Raw genomic sequence first — 21,582 nt, forward strand, 5'->3', positions numbered from 1 at the left:
TACGTTTCAATGCAATGGAGCCTGTGCCAATTTGGCAACACCCACCCACCTTTCTCTGCTCATCCCACATGGTTACCGCATCAGACTAAGACCTGAGATGACTCGGTCTGAATCCCTTGATCAGTCATGGAAGCTTGCCAGGCGGGCTTGGATCCATCACAGTCTCTCAAAGGGTTGTTGTAACTTAGGTTTAAGTGGAGGAGAGGAGAACAATGTGAAAAGCCATCCTAAGGCCCTGGTCAGGGAGGAAAATGGGATATAATAAATAAACAAACAAGCACATCATTTCCCTGCTTTCTATCCCTCATAAATGTCAACCAATGAAATAAGATGGGGATAAAGACTTGCTGAATGCAGTGGAGTATAGATGACCCTAAGAGTCATTGCATTCTGCATACAGACTTGAGAAGAGGTGCAAGTTAGGGCTCTACCTACATTCAAGGTGGGAGCCTGTTACTTGGAGAATTATGACCATGTTTAGTTCACATGCACACAAAAGCCCTTCTTTCTACATATCTATCTAAAATGTGTGGTGGTGGTGGGTGTTCCTCAAAAGAAAGCGGTATTTTACTTTGGGGCAGGCCTTTTTTTGTAGAAAAAGCCCAGCAAGAAATCATTTGCATATTAGGCCACACCCCCAAGCCAGCCAGAACTGCATTCCTGTGAGTTCCTGCTAAAGAAAAAGAAAAGCCCTGCTATGGTGAATTTGGGGTCTTGGAGACAGGACAAACATTACTGCAACTTGTTCATAGGCTTCCCAATCCCCAGGTCCCAGTTTTACAGGCTCCCCCAGTTTTACAGGCTCCCCCCCCCACCCCCAGCCAGCTGGCTGGCAGGGGAAGCCCCGCCCCCACAGCCACCACTTACCTCTAGATCTCCCGCAAGTTAAGAAACTTGCAAACAGGTCCGGTTTTGAAATGCCTCTTTGTATTTGTGTGCCCCTTTAAAGTTGAGCAGGAAGCACTTCAAAGGGGAGGATCAAAAGCAGAGCCTCCGTTTGTTTTGCTTTCCTTTTACAGCAGGAGTGTGTGTGAGAGAGAGAAAGAGAGCAGCATAGCTCCTGTAATTGTCAGATGTTGTGGAGGAACCAGCCCCAGTGAGAGTGAGAGAGAGTACTTTCCAGAAGTCTTTGTAGGGCAGGCAGTAATAGTGTGTGTCTGTCTCTGTGCTTGTTTTGCATTGTTTTCAAAGTCTTTGTAGAGGAGCCTGTTTATGGGATAGAGGAAAACTCCACCTCTCTCTCTTGTTTGCCTGTGTTAGGCTGAAGAACAGCAGTTCCTGTGAGTAAAGCCCCAGTGAGATCACAAAAATGTGAGCTTGCAAACTCTGTGCAGTTTGGCTGCTTTTTGTGTGTTTATACTTTCATTTACTAGAATTGCAGCTATTGGGGGATGAGGAAATGATGGCTATTCAGGTGAACTGCATTGCTGTATTTTTATGAATTTATTTTGGAAATGGGAAAGTCTGACTCCACCCCCAAAGTCTCCTGGCTCCACCCCCAAAGTCTCCTGACTCCATCCCCAAAGTCCCCAGATATTTTCTGAATTAGACTTGGCAACCCTACTTGTTCAGGCTAAGTCCATAATGTGCTCAATTATGCAATATGTTAAGAGTAAAAAGCCCTTCCCTCCCCACACATCTTACCGTACTCGAAACAGACCTGGGGGCACTATTTGCCAGTGTGGAAATGTAACTTGTGCAAGCCCTCCCCTCCCCAAGAGCTGGTTCAGGTCAGAAAAACTGGAGTAGGGAGGTCTAAGCCCCCTCTCTCCATGTGCTGCAGGTCAGATCTGAATCAGGCTCATCTAGGGTTGCCAGGTCTGTGTTGGAAAATACCTGGAGACTTTGGGGGTAGACCCAGGAGAGGGCAGGGTTTGGGGAGAGGCCTCAGCATGCTACAATGTTATAGGGTCCACCCTTTAAAGCAACCATTTTCTTCAGGGAGTTGATCTCTGCCAGCTGGAGATCAGCTATAAAACAGGAGATATGGAGGTTGGCAACCCTAAGCCCATGCATGCCTAGGAAGTAGAGGACATTTCTCCATTAACATGGGAACATCCTTGAGGAAAACATAGTATACTTAGGCCTTAATTATTTAACATCTGCGTTAAAACTTTTTCTTGAATCATAAAGACAAATGATAATAAAAGAAATAGGAGTGGGTTGTACCAGAAAAAATATTCTGAAAGCTCTGTTGGTGATATATTATTACAATTTACTGGATTATCATCACACAATGAAAAAAAAGTAAAATTATGAAATGGTACTCAAAACTAGACTCTTCTGTCTGAACCTCTTCTCTCATCTTTGCTACGTTTCCTGGAAAGGAATTAAAGTATCAGGTTCAGTATCACATTTGATGCTAGACTACAGTTTTTGTTTCCTGCAAGAATTTTTTTTTTTAAAAAGCTATTTACTCTTAAAGTTGTTTGGCATGCTACAATTATTTGATATATTTTATTTAAAACATTTTAATTCTGCTTTTCCAACTAGAGTCCTCAAAGCGCTGAAGAGTTAAAAAGACACTAAAAATCTGGTGTATGTGTGTGTATACAACAGTTAAACCATAAACGGGAAGAAGGATCTGTAAAAGTTTGACTGGGAGAGTTGCCAACCTCCAGGTGGGGCCTGGAAATCTTCTTTGGGGCCCCCTTTTCCTGCTTCTTTCTCTCTTTCCCACTCACCACCCAATCTACCGTTATCTGTTCTTCCATCTTCTGCTTTCCCTCCTTCCATCCCCCTAGCAGTCTCTTCCTGGAAAAAAATCTGCACAGTGCCAGCCACTGGGCCACTCCAGACCCAGCTGCACAGTGGGCAATCTAGAAAGATTTATAGGGGGCACCTCACTTTCCTCTGTGTCCCCCTCCTCACACATTTCATCTTTCCCTTCTCCTCTGGGCAATACCTTTCCCTGGTTTCATCTCTCCTTCCTAACCAGCCACCCACCACCTATCTTTTATCTGCCCATCTTCAGCTATATTATTCCTTTACTTCATTTATATGCCACTCTTCTTTACTGAAAGGACCCAAAGCAGCCTATATCATTTTACTCTCCTCCATTTTATCCTCACAACAACCATGTAAGGTATAGGAGTTGCCAACCCCCAGGTCTCAGTGGGGGTTCCTCTGCTTTTGTGGGCTTCAGCCAGCCCCAAACCCTGACATGATGACAGGACATCATTGTGCTGGGGGAGTTATGTGGCAACACTCTGGTTTTTGGGCAAACTCTTTGATTTTGAAGCAAAAAAAAAAATCCTAGAGTTTTGCCCAAAAACCAGAATGTTGCCTGCAAGGTTGCCAATGCAATGACGGCACATCTGGGTGACATCATTGTGTTGGAGATGTCACATGCAATGTCCCACTTAATCCCAGAATGCTCCCCAAATCCCCCTACAGTGACAAAGAGGGGACCTAGCAACCTTAGTAAGGTAGGTTACACTGTGTGACTGGCCCAAAGTCACCCAGTGAGCTCCTATGACAGAGTGGTGATTCTAACTTGGATTTCCTAGATGTTAGTCTAAAATGCTAACTGCAGTGGCTTTTGTGGGGCAGCTGCTGCTGAACAGGAGCAAGCAGCTGGACCAGGATGAGTAATGGTTAGTAAGATGCTCAGTGGTTGCTGCTGGGCCTGTCTCCAATGAGTCCTCCCTCAAAGGCCAAAGTGGCCCTATAAAGAGCACTGCCTCCCTGCCTTTTACTGATAGAAACCAAGCTTGAAAGTGGCAATACAGTTAAGGTTGTCTAGCAACCTCACAATGCCTCCTAAGAGAGCATTATTTTCTGCCCTGCTTCTATCATTTTGGAGGTTTTTAATGTTCCCAAAAGTTTTTTTTAGATTTCAGATTTTGTCATAAACATGGAGCTTTTCTCAGCTTTGTAGGAAGTTCTGTCTGTTCTGTTCATGGCCCCAATGTCCACAATTAGCTGTCCACAGATGGAAGTGATTAGGTGCATTGCATATCACTCTAGCTCTACAAAATAATCTTATATGCATATTAGTTTACCAGCAATTACATAGCAATGTATGCACATTCAAACCCATTTGAAGCATTCTGACTACTCACCATTTAAAATACCAAATGATCAGACCATAGATTAAGCCCCAGAAAATGCATCCTGCAATTAATGCACCTAAAATGTATTGTCCAGCTGTAAGAAAAATAAAAAGATAAAATACAGAATAATAATCTCACTGTGAAAAAAATAGCTATTTCTGTTCCCAATATGCCTATAAAAGGGATTGCCTGACAATCTCTTCCTAGGAAGTTACAGACAAGTTATTAACGTCTATAAGAGAATAGTTTTCCCCCAGTATGTATCGCTTTGCACTGACGTATATCCAGGGGTTGTTTTGTAGAAAAATAGGTGGTGAAGCTCATCCAGAGATTGTTATGCAGCTGCACCTACTATTCAATGGACAAGGTGGGAAGGAGGAGGTGGAACTCTCAAAAAGGTTCAGGAGCTGTGCTTCTGTGAGCTCCCGCTGAATCTGAGGCCTGCGTATATCTCTTCCTCTTTCTTGTTCCCCTGCCTATGAACATGCACAAAGACAGTTGATTTATCACTTCCAGCAGAAAAACAGAGAACAGAATCATATACCACAGTCTCCTTTAATGTAACTTAATGGAGAAAGTGGAGTTACTTAATGGAGAAAATAAGCACAAGAAAGAATCCTGGATTGTTCATTTCCAATTAACACAAGAAAACCGCAAAATTTGGCAAGGATGCACTGAAATGATTGTAAGAAAGAAAAGCTGGACATTTGTCTCAAAGGACAAGCTACATGCATGTAACCAGAGCCTGCTGCTGTATTTAACTTAGACCAGAGAAGCAGCAGAGACAGACGGTGCCTAATCCTTTCCATACTTTCCATTTCTCCTTTCCACACAGATGTTTTGGCTTCCTTACAGCAGCACTATTGTCCAACCTGCTTCAGTATTTTCCTATTTTATTACAAACTTTCTCAAACCTGGGATGACTTCCACACAGCAAGGGACCCCCTAGGTTTCCTTATCAGTACTGTGGCAGTCAGTTCAGCATAGCAGTGACAGGGCTTCCATATAATAGTGCATTTTCTCTGTCCTGGATCCCCAGTGTGATAGTCTACCCCCATGGAGGTCTTTTTTGTTCTTTTTATTGGGTAACTGAAATATTATACATTCATATAATGTTATATCAATGTGCTAATTACTAACTTCAAAGCAAAAACAAAAAAAAGCCCTGATGACATGGAAGAGGGGAATGGCTGCTGTGGAGAGTTGGGGCAGGAGAAATGGTGTTGATTTGAGCATGACTGGGAAAGAGCCAGACTTTCCTGTCCATACAGCAATCACCCCAGCTTTGCTGTGACCTTTCCAAAATGATTGTCATAATGCAGCTTTTGGAGAGCCTTTGATTTTTACAAAACCTCTGCTTTATCTTGGATGCACACTTAAATTAGAAGAGGAAATGTGTACGGGGGTGACTCTCTCACAGTAACTCCTGAGGTAAGGACCAGATTCAACAGTTACTTAAAACTTCCTGCAGTCCTTTACTTATTTAGGAGCAGGGCTTTCTTTGTAGAAAAAGCCCAGCAGGAACTCATTTGCATTTTAGGTCACACCCCCTGACATCACCATTGTTTCACATAGGGCTTTTTTGTAGGAAAAGCCCACCAGTGCCTCATTTGCATATTAGGCCACACCCCCTGACACCAAGCCAGCCAGAACTGCGTTCCTGTGCATTCCCGCTCAGGAAAAGCCCTGTTTAGGAGTAAGCACAACTGAATACAGTGGAACTTACTTCCAAGTAAGCAGGCATAAGCTTAGGTAGTAAAATATTCAGATGGCTTCACCTTGATCAAAAAAGTCCTCTCTTTTAAGTCGCTGAAGAACAGGAAAATTCTTCATATACATTGCACACACTCTGCAAAAGAAAACCACAGTAACCGTTATTTAACAACTTCATGTGAATCATTCCCCTGTTGCTCCACCTTGGACTCAAAAGATCAACACAATGCCTAAAAATATTATCTTCCCTTGGTTTACTAAAGGAAAGTGGCTGTCATGACGTTTTCCATGTCTGTAGTATCTATTTACACCTGGCAACCAGCCTTTGTAGACTAACCCACAACATGTCTTCACCACATAGTTACTTGACGGTAAACGTTAGGGGATTTTATTGTGCTCCTGAAATCATATACACAAGTAGCCCTTCCAATATCACTAGCAATGGTTTTAATCAAGTTGTCTGATGGCTGCTGCAGGGCCTGGCAAAGTCTTTATGGAAGAGATGCATAACCACTTAGTGCAGAGGGTCATTTCCCTGTCCTGTCCCTTCCTATGGTTAAGCAGTGCAAGCCAAAACCACCTCAAAATTAAAACTCTGAAATCCTTCAGTGCAGATGCTGATGACTAGCACTTCCCTAAAGGCCCTTTTAACCATTTCAATCACCATATGTGGGAGGAGGAAAACCAACAAATACTAGATTGTTTTATGAAGCAATCATGGCCTTTTCAAAACAAATTGCTAATAGCTACATTTTCTTTGATGCATTTGGTATGAAACAGCATCTAATGGATTACAGAAAGGTACAGCTCTAACGTTAAGGAGAAAGTGTTGCAATGAAGGTATACTTTATAATCTTCTGGAGACTGCCTTTTGGCTTTCTTATTAATCATTACTAACCTGTCAGTGTAGTCTTACAGAGATTTAAATGGTTTCTAAAAATCTAACTGGAAAGTGCAGATCATCTCCAGAACAAATCAGCCATATATAACACGCTTGTCTTGTCAACTGAGAATATCTCTATGACATCATCAGTTCCAGAATTCAAAGCTCCTAGCAACAGTCTTTGGGATTTTATATTAGTGTTAACGTCCCAAATTGGAAATTATTTGCACTGATGAGGACAACAGTTTGTTCCTGTGTAGCGTGCCAGTCGGAATGGTGGGGCTTTGGGGACATAATACTGATTAATGCACGGAGTGCCCTGGATTACTATGCAGCGGCTTCTTACTGATTTGTTTCTTTAACAAAGCAACGTCTCCATTTATGAAAGGAAAATAACAAAAAAAACACACCGGGCAGTAAAGTCTTTTGAAATCATGACAACTATCAATGTTATGGGAGACAGCTGCAATGCAGACACACTTTGGATCTTTCTCTGCCCTATTCCGCTCTTCCCCGAGAGGCAACAGGGACGAGTGAAAAAGAGCAGCTTCCAAGGGGAAAAGGTCTAGCACGGCCCCTTCTCTCAACCCCCGGAGTTGCGGGCCTCTGCCGACACTTGTGCAGTAACGCCCGGCCTGATTGGCTGGTGGGCAGGCACGGTGGTTCAGGGACTTGCGAGGCAGAGGCGCTGCTGCCTGACGAGGAGCGCATGAGAAGGCAGCCGTCCGCTTCCTCTTTCGCTGGGGCACCCTCAGCTGCCGGCGCCGCCATCATGTCGGAGCGGCTCAGCAAGCCCACGTGCCTTATTGTGGCCAGCGCGGCACCTGCAGGTGAGTCGAGGCCGGGCTTCTTCCCTACCTCCGTCCTCTGCTTCTTGTCTGAGTCTTTGGCTGGCTGCCGGGCGGGAGTTGCTCTCACGGAAGAAATTCTGCCCCAGCCCCGTCCGCTTTGAACAGCAAAGCCCCTGTGCCTTTAACAGCAGCGTGCATTTGGCAAGTGTGGCAGAAGCATCACTGCGGCCGCATCGCTGCCAAAAAAGCTGCGCCTGCTGCACAGTTTCTAGTCAAGTGTCACATTAAGGACACATGAACTCCGCCAGAAAACCGGAATGACAGCCTCACCCCGTAAAGGGGGGGAGGGGTCTGTGGAAAAGGTTGATAAACTGTGGACAGAGAGCAGTGTGTGGCATGCACAGCATCGACAATTTGGGGTTTTGGGTTTAAATTATCAGCATCCTCAGCGTATATATGCCCATGCCCTGGAGATCCCTTATTCTACCCATACGGTTTTGTTGACACTGAAACTCTGAGGTAGTTGTTGAGGTTTCTTTAATATTCCTTACTGGAGCCTGCTTTAAAATAAATAAAGTGGGCATTTAAATTTATATTTAAATACAAACAGTTATGTTTACAATGGTGTTTTCTTTATGTGAGGTGATTCCTTGTTGCATATCCCCATTACTTTTTAAAAAAGCCTTCATGAAGACTTTTGGCAGAAATTTATAACTTTGGATGTTACCTGCCATAGTTCTTGCGTGTACTAAAATTAGAAGTCTATCTTTGTATTTTTAGAAATATAAAATGCTGTGGACCACTAAAATGCCATTATGGGAGCAAAATGTTTATTTGGATAAAAGGTAAAGGTAAAGCACCAGTCATTTCCAACTCTGGGGTGACGTCGCATTGCAACGTTTTCACGGCAGACTTTTTATGGGATGGTTTGCCATTACCTTCCCCAATCATCTACACTTTATCCCCAGCAAGCTGGGAACTCATTTTACCGACCTCGGAAGGATGGAAGGCTGAGTCAACCCTGAACTGGCTATCTGAACCCAGCTTCTGCCAGTATCATACTCAGGTCGTGAGCAGAGTTTGGACTGCAGTACTGCTCCTGGTTATTCGGGTACTCCATTAATATTAACTGAAAAACATTCACTTAACAACAGTGTTTTGTTCTTGGTTTTCAGGTGTGTCTGCCGACTCATTCCTTCATTCTTTTACACTGGCAAGTGCTGCTTTTAATCTACAGGTTGCTACCCCTGGGGTAAGAGAGAGTGTTTGCTATTAACTGCAGAGTATACTATGGTAGTTTGAAACCATCAGTAGTGAATATATATATATTAGTAAAAAGGTAAAGGTAGTCCCCTGTGCAAGCACCAGTTGTTTTCGACTCTGGGGTGATGTTGCTTTCACAATGTTTTCATGGGAAACTTTTTACGGGGTGGTTTGTGATTGCCTTCCCCAGTCATCTACACTTTCCCCCCAGCAAGCTGGGTACTCATTTTACCGACCTTGGAAGGATGGAAGGCTGAGTCAACCTGAACCAGCTTCCACTGGGATTGCACTCAGGTCGTGAGCAGAGGGTTCTGACTGCAGTACTGGAGATTTACAACTCTGCGCCACGGGGCTCTCCTATATTAGTGCGGGGGGATATTCATTTCCCTCCCTGAGGGCTGCATCCAGACTAATATTAGGTTCCACATATCAAGGATTTCCATCCATGGAGCATGATTTTCCCTACTCCCACAACAGCTCAAAATGTCCCCAGAAACCTGTTCTTGAAGTTTTCCCCTCCCCCAGGAACAAGATGGGGTATTTGGGACTGTTAGGAGGGAGGGGACTCATGCTCCATGGGTGGGAAGCTTTTTGCTTGCAGAAATATCTAGTCTGGATACAAGCCCAAGACAGTACTTTCTTTGGTGAATTTTTAGTGGGCAGCTGTTTTGCTGCTGAGGGGTGCATGAATTAGGTTTCAAGATTTATTTATATTTATTTATTAAAACATTTATTTCTCATCTTTCCTTGTGGTTCCAGATGACTTACAATAACAGTTAAAAACAGTTTTCAGTTTAAAAGCAAAAATAAAATAACAAACCCCTAAACCTTCCCCTTCCCTCTTAAAAGTTGGCTGCCTATTTAGACTCTCACAAACAAGCAGGCTTTTCAGCATCTCCTGTAGATCACCAAAGAGGATGCCCCCCTCACCTCTTCAGGGAGCCCTTTCCACAGAGCTGGAGTCATGATGAAAGAGGTCTTGTTTCTGGTTGATGCCAGACAGACCACTCATAATGGTGCCCGATGACCATATACATACAGAGATATATGGAAGGAGACAATCCTTCAAATATGTGGGTCCCAGGTTGTGAAGGGTTTAAATGTCATAACAGTATCTTTAATTGAAGTTGGAAACAGACTGGCAGCCAGTGTAGCTGTTTTGAAATGGGAAACATATGTTTCCATCAGCTAGCTCCCAACAATAGTTGGGCTGCTTGCTTTCTGGAGCAGCTGTAGTGTCCAGGTTGTCTTCAAGGGGTATTTGGGGCTGTTAGGAGCCCCAAATACCCCTACTTAGAACACATTGCAGTAATCCAGCCATGAAGATACAGAAGGATGGATCAGCATGACCAGATCAGCTGAGTCTAGGTAATGAGAGAACTGGTGAATCAGATGCAGCTACTAAAAGGTGCTCCTGGCCACTGTGCCATCCTGCTTTTCAAACATCAAGGCAGGGTCCATGAGCACCCCCAAACTCTTAACCTGCTCTGAAAATGCCAACATCATTCCTTTCTAGGACAAATGGATTAACTCCCTCTAGAATATGTGCCTTCCTAACCTGTGTTACTTCTGTCTTGTCTGGATTCTGTTTCAGTTTGTCCTGCCTTAGTCAATTAAACCTAGTCTCGGGAACCAAGACATAGTTCTGGAGGCTTGGATAATGAAATATAGAGCTGGGTGTCATCTGCATACTGATGACTTCCAACTCCAAAGCTCTGAACAGTGCCATTCATTCATTCATTCATTCATTCATTCATTCATTCATTCATTCTCTCTCTCTCTGTGCATGAGTGAGAGAATAGAACCCTGTGGCACTTCACAAGATACATTTCGAGTTGATTCTACACCTCAGTGGGGACTCTGCATATCCAGTCAGACAAAAAAGAGTAAAACCACTATAATAATAATAATAAACTTTATTTTTATATCCCGCCCTCCCCCGCCAAGGCGGGCTCAGGGCGGCTCAGGGCACTGAAGGACTATAATCTTAATTCCAACTCTGTATTCAAGATAGTGGTTAAGAATGGAGTGGTCAACTGCGTCAAAGGCCACTGAGAGCTGAACATTATCAACAGGGAAGATTGTCCCCTGTCAGTTTTTTAAAAAGATCATTCACCAGTGCAGTGAAAAGCATAACAGGCCTGAAATCAGATTGAAATGGGTAAAGGGCAGATATGTTATCCAGGAAGCCCAGCATGGTGTAGTGATAAAGATAATTGGATTAGGATCTGGGAGGCACAGGTATGAATCCCCACTCTGCCATGGAAGTGTGCTGGGGAACCTTTGGCCCATAACACTCTTTCAGTCTAACCTACCTCACAGGGTTATTGTGAGGATGGAATGGGGGAGAGTGATGTAACCACTTTGAGTCCCCATTTGGGAGAAAAGAAGGATATAAATAAAGTAAATAAGTTGGGTTGCCACTATATGATCTGTCACCTTCCCTAGAAAAGATAAATTGGATATTGGCCTGTAATTCGCCACCTTATTCCTAGCCAATGAAATTTTTTTGAGCAGAGGTCTAAAAACTGCCTCCTTCAAAGGCCTAGGGAGAGCCCCCTCAGGAGGAGATGATTTACACTAATGACTTCAATACCTTTTCCCAACAAGATTTTAAAAGCTTTAATGGGCTTAGATCCAGAGCACAAGCGATGGCCCTTACACTCCCATGATCCTGTCAGCATCCAAAGGCAGGTGTTTGAGTAGGTAACACAAAGTTATTCTACAGGGCTTTGGGGTATGTGTGCAAATACTTTTGCCTGCACTATTCTCCTCCCACTTTCTACTCACAGATTCTGACCATATAGGAACAATATTGTAATATATACATAACACGTGCCCTGCTGGATCAGGCCAGTATTACATCCAGTCCAACATCTTGTTTCACACAATGACCAAATGGTTCCCCTGGTAGGCTAACAGGTGGATCATAGAGGACAAGACCTCTCCCTGATGTTTCCTCCTGGCAGTGATATTCACAGGTTTTCTACCTCTGAAAGTGAAGGTTCTCTTTAATCGTCATGGCTAGTAGCCATTTGTGGACCTATAAATCTGTGTCATCCCATATTAAAATTATCTGTGCCAACATTCACAGGCAGTGAATTCCAGAATGGTATAGTGGTTAAGAGCAGAGTACTCTAACCTGAAAAGAACTAGATTTGATTCCTCACTTCTCCAGTTGAAGCCTGCTAGGTGACCTTGGGGTAGTCACAGTTCTCTCAGAGCTCTCTCAGCCCCACCTGCCTCACAAGGTGCCTGTTGTGGAGAAAGAAAGAAAGGGAAGGAGATTGTAAACCACTTTGAGAAAAGCAGGCTATAAAAACCCACTCCTCCTTCAGCTTAATGACGTTGAGAAAAAGGGAGAAAAAGTTCTGTATCTACTTTTTCTACTTCATGCATAATTTTATAAACCTCTTATCATCTTCCTTCTTAGACATTACCTTCTAAACTGAAAGGTCCCAGATTCTCTCTAACCTTTATAGGACATGTGTTCTGACTGCTTAATTATCTTGGTTTCCTTCTATTTTTTCCAGCTTAGTAATAGTTTTTTAAAGATATGGTGACCACAACTGTACACAGTATTCCAAATGAGGCTGCACCATATATCTATACATGGGCATTATAATATGGGCCATGGTAATTTCACTCTCTTTCCTAATCATATCCAGCACAGAGTCTGTCTTTTTTACCATTTACACAGAGTTGATATTTTGATCAAACTGCTCACTACTGCAATCCCAAGATTGCTTGTGATGGAAAACAAATTGCAAAAACCCCAGAGACTATGTTCTTCGAGAAGCAGTAGAAGAGCGGGTTTTATATTTCACTATTGCTGTCTCTGTTTAAAATGATGTTGTTTACAATATCAGGACCAGTTTTATTGCATATGAACAACCTTTCCTTGTTAATGATAAACACAAGAAGAAATAGCTTATACATTCATAAAATTGGTCATATCAAATTTGGCTTATGCACATTAAATATTTAACTTTTAAACTAAAAGGCTTATTGCATATCTTTGTGTTAGTCAGACTTTGAACAATGATTCTTCTTAGGGGAAGCCTATTGATTTTGTTGATGTTAATGAGGCAAACATGCGTTGGATCCAGGACTTTCGTATGAAATCCTATGCCAATCCTGCCAAACTGGAATCAACTGATGGTAAGGTACCTTTTGATATGTAGTTCACTGCCATCTGTATGGAGAAGAACTGTAGAAACACAGTATTCTTTCTTACTGCATGTCAAGCTAAAGTTGAGCACTTTGAGGTCCCATTGAATTCAAGAGATAGTTAAGTATATCTATTGAAATCAGTGGGAATTTAAAAGTGCTTCCCTTTGGCATGATCATGCACACTGTATATTGATGATTAATTTAGTTCCCAGAGTAAAAAGAATAAATCAAGTTAAAATTAAGTGTTTAGTTCTCATGGCCCCTTCATATATGCCCAGGGAAATGCTGATCATCACTTTGGGGTCAGGAAGCAATTTTCTCCAGCCCAGTTTGCCCAGGAATTCTAGAGGGTATTTTTGGCCATCTTTTGGGCATGGAGCAGGGGTAACAAGGGGTGTGGGGACGAAATATTTGTGAATTTCCTGCACTGTGCAGGGAGTTGGACTAGATGACCCTGGAGGTCCCTTCCAACTCTATGATTTTGTGACTCTATGATGTAGATTTTTTTTCCTATTACATCTTTCTCTGCCATACAAATGAAGGTGAAATTGTATTCTGAAAAAGCCAATGCTGTGACTCAGTTTCTCTTTTGCATCTTCCGTACACCATTCACTCTGCTTGGTCTTCTGAACTGGAGATCCTTCTTTCTACAGTATCCATGTAAGCTGTTAGCATTTGGTACTAGTATTTTAAACTAGCTGTCTCTGACTGGTGCTGTTAATGTCTTCTTTGAATTTGTAGTGTTTTTAGAGAGGAAAATGGTTTCTCGCTTGTTGCAGTCTCAAAACTTCACTTGTTATGGCAGATATAATGCTTATATTGTACTTCATAACTGATGGTGTATGTTTTTCTCTGCATAACTGTTACTTGTCAAATTGGCCTTATTAAAACACCTAGCGTGTATTTTCCTATCTATGCTCTGTGTGGTAGGTAGCAGGGAATGACACAGAGAATGTGTTTCTCTTCTTACAAGCTGTACTAAGGAAGAATAGAAGCTGAAATGGAAGCAGAAAGCCTGGTGAGGTTGATTTATGAGTGGCTTGATGCTGGTTTCCATTTGCCCATCAAACTCAATAGGGAATTGAGTAGGCTTCTGTATAAAAGCCCAGTACCAACCTTCCTTTTCACATTTTTTTCCTGCTTTAGTGTGACATAAAAGCAGAACTGAGAATGTGGCAGATAGGAACAGGATGGATTTTAAATGTGTGAGATTATCGTGGGCTGGGAACAAGATCAGCCTCCAATCCCAGTATTGTCCTGATAGGAAACCCTTTCTCCCATGCTAAGGAATACCTGTTTTTCCTTACTAAGTGGAAGAGTAACTTGCTGAATTTATGTGGTGACATGGATAAAAACTGACACTGGTTGGGCCATCCAGTATTCACAAGGGCACAATGGGAAGGGGGAGCAGCAGCTCCCTTCCCTCTGAATACAGAGCTTACCTCCCTTAGATTACCTTGAAGGGAGAGAACACCCTCTTTACTTCCTCGGGTTCTGGAGGTAGTGGTTGAGTCGAGGTAGAGGACAGAGCCTTTAAGGATGGACAGGAATGGTAGAAGAACGCTGTGCCTCCTGTGCCTCATTGCCCTTGAATAGAACAAGTATTGGGCTAGCGACATGAGGAGAAATGATGAGATATGAAAGTATGCCATTGTGGAACAAGGTAAAGTCCCCATCTTTCCTGCTTAACCTCCCTATCAAACTGGACAAGCTTTTAGATCCCAAGAATGCATGCACCTCATTTTGTTCTTTCTATCTAGGTGCCCGATACCATGCATTATTGATTCCTGACTGTCCTGGTGCTATGACAGATCTGGCAAACAGTGGTTATTTAGCTAGGATATTGCAGCATTTCAGCTCTGAGAACAGTGAGTAAGCATCCTTGGGGATTGATGCTGGCTTGAATATTTTTGTACAGCTTGGACTAGGAAGCATGCAAGAAGATTATATGGATAATTCTGTTTCTGGTCAGTCCAGGAGTCTTTAAAGAGAGGTTATTGATGATGTGGGTAGCAAAGCACTGCTCACTTCACTAATATAAGAACTGCTATAGCCAATTAGAAAACTAATGCATATTAGGAATGCACAGTTAATATAGTCCAGTAGGCATTGCTTAGTCAGCACATATTTAGTTATTTACTTGACATATAGCTTGCCTTTCTCACTGAGACTCAATGTGAATTACAGAATCTAAAAACAATGCAATAGGAACGTTATAAGGCAAGCAATAAACACTGCAATGATTGGATTACAAAACAATGCAATAAAACAGTAGAAGACATGATTTATGAGAAATCAAAAAACTGGATCATAGAATTTAGAACACAGTGCAGCAAGAACAAGATGACCTGGATAGCTCAGGCTAGCCTGATGTTGTTAGGCTGCAACGTGACGGCACTTTTTCGCCACCATCAAGAATAAGATGATGCATACAGTAAACAGTGCTGTAAACTACAGCCCTTGTTTGTTGCATTGAAGACTCTTGACATGAGTTCTTGAGGAGGGAATGCGTTCTTCTTGCTGGGCAAGCAGTCTTTATTTTATACATGTTCACCAGTTATTCAAAACCATTCTAGTCTTAAAATGCAATGACATAATAGAGCGTCACAAGGAAGTCTGGCATGGGAGATAACATCTTGCTTAGTTTGCAAGAATTTACAATAGTCTTGTTTTGTTGCTTTCCAAAGTATCTTTGTCAGAAGAAGAGGAAACAGAAGGCATGTTATGACGTTAAAGGTTGTTGTTTTCTTTCCCAGAGATTTGCAAGCTTGGCAAATCTCTTGGTAGCTGGTCATTAGGTTAGGACCTGATCTGCCCAGTTTTTGGGGTATTGGTAGCCATTGCATTACATGATAGCTACACTTGTTCTTTAATAAAAGCATCTTCCTGTACATCCACTGTAGCACACCCCTGTTCCCTTTACAAAAATGCCCTCCTGAACAATTCCATTTTACACATTCTGTGGAATGGTGGAAGTGAATTGTGGGAGCCTTCCTAGCATCCTCAGGAAGGCCCTGCCACAGAGTGGGAGCCACAACAGAGAATGCTCAGGTATAGGCAGCTGCTGATTTTACCCTTTTGCAGGATGGCAGCTTCAGCAGACTTTGCTCAGATGAGCGCAGGGACATCTTAGGAGAGACAGTCATTTTTGGTATATGAATCCTAGGCCATGAAGTCAGTACTTGATTTTTACCTGAAAACTAATTGGTGACCAACAGAGCATTGGGCAGTACTCCAGCTGTGGCATTCTGTACCAGGTGAAATTTCCAGGTTGTCTTCGGGGCTAACTCATATAGAATGCATTACAACAGTCTAGCCTTGCAGTTACTGTGGCTAGATAAACCAGGTCAAGGAAGGGAGCCGTCTTCTGGGGTAAATGAAAATGAAAGAAACTTTACTGGCATCTTTTTAAATGTAGCTCTCCCCTCCCCCACAATGTTCACTGACATTAAAATCCCAATCATTCTTCCATCAATATGCCAGATTAAGTGAAAGTGCTCATATGCTTGAAATGCATCACTCTAATTTTTGTGATCAGTTAGGGAAGAATAAAAATATACAAAGTAAGGGTTCTTCCTGATAGTATTCAGAGTAGCAAGAGTAGGAATTCTTTTCTGCTGCTTTATTAGTGAGGACATTACATGCCAGAGTGTAATGACCAGTTTTAGATATAACGGTGTGCTTTTGCAGAGCCCATTTGTGCTGTTGGACATGGAGTTGCTGCCTTATGCTGTGCTACAAATGAGGACAAATCCTGGGTATTTGAAGGATACAGTTTAACAGGGGTAAGTGTGAACAGGACACTTTTTTTGGTAGGATTCTCATTCTAGTTAGTGACCCATGTAATGTTGCTTGATTAAATCATAGATTTGTCCAAAGCCTCATGTGGTGTTTTGTTATTTCAGTGATGCCAGGCAGGCACATATCTTACTGGCATTTCTTTTTGTGAGTGATTTAAGCTATATTTATTTTTTAATTATGTCATTTTATAGTCCTGTAAGGCTCTAGGTTATAAAAAAATAATCCCAAGAAAACTGTAATAAAATGATAATCACTGTGCAGTATTTTTTGGTAGTTCTTGCTTTGTGACTGATGTGCCTGAACTAAGCATGTGGAATGAGTATGAAAACCAATCTTGAGAGTGCCAGTTCCAGGCTGGGAATCCTTGTGATCTGGGGCAGGGGGAGGTATGGCTATGGAAGGAGACAGAGATATGGGTATGCTCAGTCTCCTTCTTGAGACATGTGGGCATGAGGGCTAGGAATTCATGTCCCCCTTCAACACTGCTGCTGGCTCTCCTGAGCCGATGTTGACAGGATTCTGGCCACTGTTAGTCTGACCACTTGCCTCCAAGATCCGTGCCCCTTGTGACTGGTGAAAACCAGCAGCAAGGGGATGTGAGACCCGCTGGAAGATATCATCAATCTATCCCAGGATTCAGGGTCTTTTCCTGTAGGGCTGAAGGAGGCAGTGGTTATCCCTTGAAGACCAAAATCAGACCCTATGAATTTACTGCCCAGTTTCTGCTCTCCTGTTTCTGGGCAAGATAACAGAGAGTGGTGGGAGAGCAGCTCCAGAATTTCCTGGATGACACATTGGCATCAGACCTATTCCAGTCCAGCTTCCATCATGGTCATGGGATGAAGACAGCATTGGTCACTTTCACAGATGATTTCTGCAGGCCGCTGGATAAGGGCAGGGTGGCGCTGCTGATACTCTTTGATCTTACAGTAGCATTCAACATAGTCGATTACCACCTGGTGACTCAGCACCTCCCAGCATTGGGATTTGTGGGATAGCCAATAGGCTTACCTCATTCCACAGTAGGCTTACCTCCAGGGACAGAGGGTGGCATTGGAGAGAAAATGGCCCTGAAGTACCCGCTGGAATGCAGGGTTCCTCAGGGGGCACTTCTCTCCCTGATGTTATTCGAGATCTACATGCAGCCCCTTGTCCAGCTAGTATGGAATTTCAGTATGCCAATGACACCCAGCTGCTTCTGCTGATGATGGGTGGTCAGTCAGACACTGTTCCTGTGAATTTAGCTGAGGATCTGGAGGCTGTAATTGGATGGTTAAAGCAGAGCCAGCTGAAACTGAATCTGGGTAAAAGGGAGGTTCTGTGGCTGGATGGGGAGGGGAGCTGAGGTTGGGTTGTCATCTCTCAGCCCTTGAGGGGGTGCCCTTATCACTGGCCCCAACCGTCAAGAGCTTGTCTGTGGAGGCCCAGATTGCAAAGGTTGCCATCTGGCATTTCTCCAACTGTGCCAGGTTAGGCAACTGGCTCCCTACCTGTTTTACCTCAACCTAGCCACGGTAATCCATGCAACAGTCACCCCCAGGATAGATTACTGTAATTCACTTTATGCAGGCCCACCCTTGTGTCTGACCCAGAAGTTCCAACTGATCCAGAATGCAGCCACGTGGGTCCTAACAGGACCCCTTGGATGGCACACATACAGCTTGTGTTGCGCAAAGCTTCATTGGCTTCCGGTGGATAACTGGATCTGGTTCAAGGTTCTGGTTTTGAGCTTTAGCTGTTAGGGACCCACATATCTTTGGGACCGCCTCTCTCAGTATGCCCCGGGAAGAGCATAATGATCTAGAAATAAGAACCTCCTGGTGGTTCCCGGCCCAAGAAAGATCTAGCTGTCCTTAAGTAGGGCCAGGGCTGGTGGAGCCCTTTGCCTGAGGACATCTGCACCCCATGGGATCTGGTACCATTCCGTAAGGCATGCAAGGCAGAGATGTTCTGCCAGGCATTTGGTTGAGGACAGTGATGGTCTGGCACTCTCACATCCTGCTGTCTCCCCCCTTTTCCACCTCTCTATATCATATCTACCCAGGGGGCAAGCAGCCATTGAAATTTTTTTTACATCCATCTCCGTTTTATAGTGGATGCTAAGTATTTTAATGTTTTAATCATTTTTCTGAAGTAAGCCACGCTGAGCCCTGCTTGCAGGAAGGATGACCAGCAAGTCCAATATAATAAATACATACATACTGACAAAATAGAAATATGCAAATGAGGTTAAACAGCTTTGCACAGAAGTATGAAAGGAGAATGGCTTAGACAGTACATAAGTGGACTAACCTGACCTTTTTTTTTTTTAGAAAATAAGAGTTCATGGTCTACTGATATCTCTTTAACTGTTAATTTATAACACATCTTTGCAAAAGAAGGCAGTGTACGCTCTCTTGTCTTGTTCATTCAGACCAAGGTCCACCAAATAGTTAAGCATTCTGTGTGAGACTCCCAGCAATCAACAGGTTCTTCGTGGTCTAGAAACAATTCTTCTTGTACTGATTTTGCCAGCTTGCAGTGCTCACATATTCTCTGGTCTCTTTCAGCCCTCTGTGTATGAACTGATCAGCCTGCCTAATTTTGCCAGCTTGCCCATCATCATTGAAGACTTTGCAAAAGACTCTGGAGCTAACTTTAGTGGTATGTCATTGCAACACTATGTGGAACCGCAGGATTGATCAATAGTGATTCAAGTACTATTGCTGACAGTTAATTATACAAGTCCAGATTTGTGGGAAGGATCTTTCACTTCCCTTTCCTTTCTCACTGCAGTTGGGGTCCTGGTCCTTCCACCACAGGCAAATTCATGGATGGGGGGGGGGGGGAGAATTTCATTGGTCTGCTCCCTCCCCCACTCTGCCGTCTTCTCTGGCACTCTGCGGAAAGTGGTGTGTGGGGGCAGTGGCTGTTGTTCCTTCTCCTTTCCCTGGCTGCTGCCTCCGAGTTGCATGGGGAGGGGAGCAGAAGCAGCTCCTGTTCCTGCCCACCCACCTGCCTACAAGGAGAGACAGTGTCTGAGCTAGCACTTCAACTTCAGCTGCACAGGTGCTTGGCATGCTCTTCCTCTCCTCTGTTTTGGGGGAAGTTATCCCTCCCTCTTTTGTTAAGTTTTCAAGAGCTCTTTTGTAAACCCCCTTTTGTAAAAAAAAAATCTCCCTTAGCATGGCACCAATCTACAGATGGGTCTGTTTGTAGAGTATTAGATATATTGGTTGTGTTAAAAACAAAATATAATTCCTTGCAGAAGGCCTCACGGAATTTAAAACACTGCACTAGAACACTTTTCTGTAGAATGTGATTTTTAGGAATGGAGCATAGGGATGCCAGAATTGTTTTGTAGCTCCTTTGAAAGCACCATCTGTGACTTAGACCCATCTGATCCACCATACCCCAGGAAGACTTGCAGCAGCGGAGAAACCATGTCAATCCAGCATTCCCAAGTGAGTTATCCCAAGATGTGGAATGAGCCCTGATTGACCTATATCTGTATGAGCCAGAGGCAGTATCACTTGAATTGCACTGACTGCGCAAGATTACCACCTAGTGGCTCACCACCTTGCCATCATTGCCTAAGCCACTCAGATCCCAGTTAGGTGAATGAGGGTTACCTGCTGGAGCGCCCTCTGGTGGTCCTTTTTGTTGCAACTGTTGTTCAGTCGCACAGACGAGTCCGACTCTTTGCGACCTCATGGACAAAGTCACGCCAGGCCCTGTTGCTAGTTGTTGCAACTAGCAGATACTAAAGCTGATTAAGATTCACTTTCTCATCCAGATTCATTCCTGCATATTAAAAGATCCAGATTTTGTACTGCATTGCTTTTCCTGTAGATATTGAATGCTATCTTTAGTGCTTCGCAAAGGGATTGTATGGCCTGATGGGGATAATTGCTTACTTAATATGGTGTTCAGTATAATATTGGTGAGTTGTATTTGTGAAAGAGTAAAAACAGATATCTTGGAAATAGGCAAGACAAGTCCAACACATTAGGAAAATGCACTAAATCACTGACAGAATAACAAAATATGAATAGTTTCTCTTCTCAGATGTTTGTGGGGGGCAGGAAAGAAAGAAAGAAAGCTGTGGCAGATGCAGAAAGACATATGAATATATTCTTCCCATGCAGCCAGCAAAGCAGATGCAGTACATGTGATCCTAGACCAGCACCTTGTGACAGGACAGAATGACAACTCCACAACTGCAGCTGTCCAGAATCTTATTTTCCTCTGCAGTAGCAGGTAAGTGAAGGTAGGGAAATTGTCAATAAAAATCTTGTCATCTGAGTTGCCTGAAACATTTCATCAAAACAATTAAAAATATGCCTCTTCTTCTTCCGCCCTACTCCTCTTCTCCTCCAAGCTGCTTACAAAATTTAAACTTACTTAGATAACATATCTAAAACACTAAAAACAGTCTCCCTAATTGCCCACCAAACCTCGAATGGTCCCTAACTGAAGACTGTTTTTAAGGCTTGAGCAATTCAGTTTCTGGAAGCCTTGAAGTATAAGAGACTTCCTCTATTTTGGGGGTTGTGTAGGCTGTTTTTCAGGATAGTTACATTAAATCTGTAAGAGTGCAGATTTACTTGTACCTGAGAGAAGAACTCTTGGGAATATAGATCTAATCTACATTTCATTTATTCAATAGAAAATGATGCGGCACTGCCTCCTTATAACTGTGATGGATATGGAAGACTTTTTGGCCTGGGAGATGGATCATTTGCTAATGGAGATGAGTTGGTTGGCCATCATACATAAGTCACAGACAGCAGCAATTTTTCTGTAGGTGGACTGTGTAAAGCTTAAGAAGGTATATTAAACATTCAGGCACTGAAATAAATGTATGTTGTTTACCGTCCTTAAGGTAATTGTCTGTATATTAAACAGAATTGTATCTATTAAA

The 21,582-nt window shown here is 43.1% G+C and overlaps 1 protein-coding gene and 1 long non-coding RNA gene across 2 annotated transcripts; one reads left to right on the plus strand and one right to left on the minus strand.

Annotated features, from left to right (window-relative positions):
* The first annotated feature begins 1,009 nt into the window (after positions 1–1,009).
* GATD1 (glutamine amidotransferase class 1 domain containing 1) lies at positions 1,010–21,582 on the plus strand. Its single transcript, XM_060262539.1, has 9 exons — positions 1,010–1,280; positions 7,040–7,481; positions 8,618–8,694; positions 12,761–12,866; positions 14,639–14,746; positions 16,569–16,663; positions 19,229–19,322; positions 20,807–20,918; positions 21,328–21,582. Exons 2-9 carry the CDS (start codon positions 7,361–7,363, stop codon positions 21,332–21,334), a joined length of 720 nt encoding a protein of 239 aa, XP_060118522.1. The 5' UTR covers positions 1,010–1,280; positions 7,040–7,360; the 3' UTR covers positions 21,335–21,582.
* Positions 2,195–7,616, minus strand: LOC132589800 (uncharacterized). The gene is made up of 4 exons (XR_009556631.1): positions 7,510–7,616; positions 5,834–5,904; positions 4,065–4,149; positions 2,195–2,319 (listed from the first exon to the last, which is right to left on the minus strand). It is a non-coding gene; the product is annotated as an uncharacterized LOC132589800 (long non-coding RNA).

Source organism: Heteronotia binoei, chromosome 21 (genome assembly GCF_032191835.1).
Source record: "Heteronotia binoei isolate CCM8104 ecotype False Entrance Well chromosome 21, APGP_CSIRO_Hbin_v1, whole genome shotgun sequence".
NCBI lineage: Eukaryota > Metazoa > Chordata > Lepidosauria > Squamata > Gekkonidae > Heteronotia > Heteronotia binoei.